Here is a 1,077-nt window from a genome sequence, read left to right as displayed (position 1 = left end):
GACGAATTCGTACTGAAGAATGAAGAGGCATCTGTCAAATATTGCCAGGCTGAGCTTACACGTCTTTCAGAGTCGCTGATGGAAAGTGTTTCGAGGGGAACTTTCTCTGTTCCTGGAGGACACAAGCTCTACTTAGAAGTAAAGAAACAAGTTGAGCGGGACTATGAGCTAGTGCCCAGAAAAGGAGTTAAGGTGAGGAATAGGGTCCAGGAGGATGGATACCAGAGGATATAGTCAGTGGGTCTTTGTTGCCCCTTCTGGAGGTCTAAGACCACAGCACCATTTGTGGAATGAAGGCAGAACATAACGATACCTGGGAAGGGGGCTGCTGGAAGGGTCTTCATGTCTCCATATAGAACTCAGACCTCTTATTGTGGCTGGGGAAGGACAAAACACTGTGGGATCCTAAGGAGGATACAGCATTTCCATACTTAATTTTGTTGAACGTTACTTTCCTCATTAGAAGACAAGATCTTTGCAGCCTCACAGATCTTACTCCTTCGTTCCTCAGGCAAACGAGGTTCTCCAGATCTTCTTGCACCAGCAGGTGGTTACAGAGGAATCCATCCTGCAGGCAGACAAAGCCCTCAGCGCTGGAGAGAGGGCTGTAGTAGGTGAGGGGCAGGACTCAGCTTGCACAGGCTGGGGAGGTTCCTGCAGTGCACTCTGCTTAATCAGACAGTGGATATTCCTGATACCAGAAGCTTCATCCTGTTGGAGAACACATGCTCTGCTAAATCTTACAGACACAAGGAGAATTAGGGCTTCACATCTGGCCAGTCAGTTTCTTTTCTTTCCAGTCTGAAACACACTCTGCCTGACGTGCCTGATGGAGAATTCAGATATTCCTGATGGTCCACCTCTCTGGGTTTTTAAAAGTCATTTGTTCTCTGAGCTCAGGAGCGTAGAACTCAGGCAGGTAGAACTCAGGCCTGACTATAATTTTCTTCCCTCTGTAAAATCTTTGTAAAACAGCGGAACGGGCCATGAAGGAGGCAGCTGAGCAGGAAGTGTTGGTGCAAAGACAGAAACAGGAGGAGCTGGAGCAGAAGATGCAGGCTCAGGAGAGAAGCTTCC

The 1,077-nt window shown here is 48.1% G+C and overlaps 1 protein-coding gene across 1 annotated transcript; it reads left to right on the top strand.

The window, feature by feature from the left end:
- Nucleotides 1-7: 7 nt before the first annotated feature.
- LOC111722963 (guanylate-binding protein 4-like) lies at nucleotides 8-1,071 on the top strand (the record flags this gene model as incomplete). Its single annotated transcript, XM_023509183.1, has 3 exons — nucleotides 8-192; nucleotides 512-614; nucleotides 976-1,071. Coding segments are annotated over exons 1-3 (313 nt in total), but the record flags the coding sequence as incomplete, so codon positions are not given.
- Between the last annotated feature and the right edge of the window lie 6 nt (nucleotides 1,072-1,077).

Source organism: Otolemur garnettii, unplaced genomic scaffold (genome assembly GCF_000181295.1).
Source record: "Otolemur garnettii isolate 467f Iridium unplaced genomic scaffold, OtoGar3 scaffold06874, whole genome shotgun sequence".
Lineage (NCBI taxonomy): Eukaryota > Metazoa > Chordata > Mammalia > Primates > Galagidae > Otolemur > Otolemur garnettii.
Note: the sequence above shows the minus strand (reverse complement) of the source record. Positions and strands in the feature narration are given on the sequence as shown.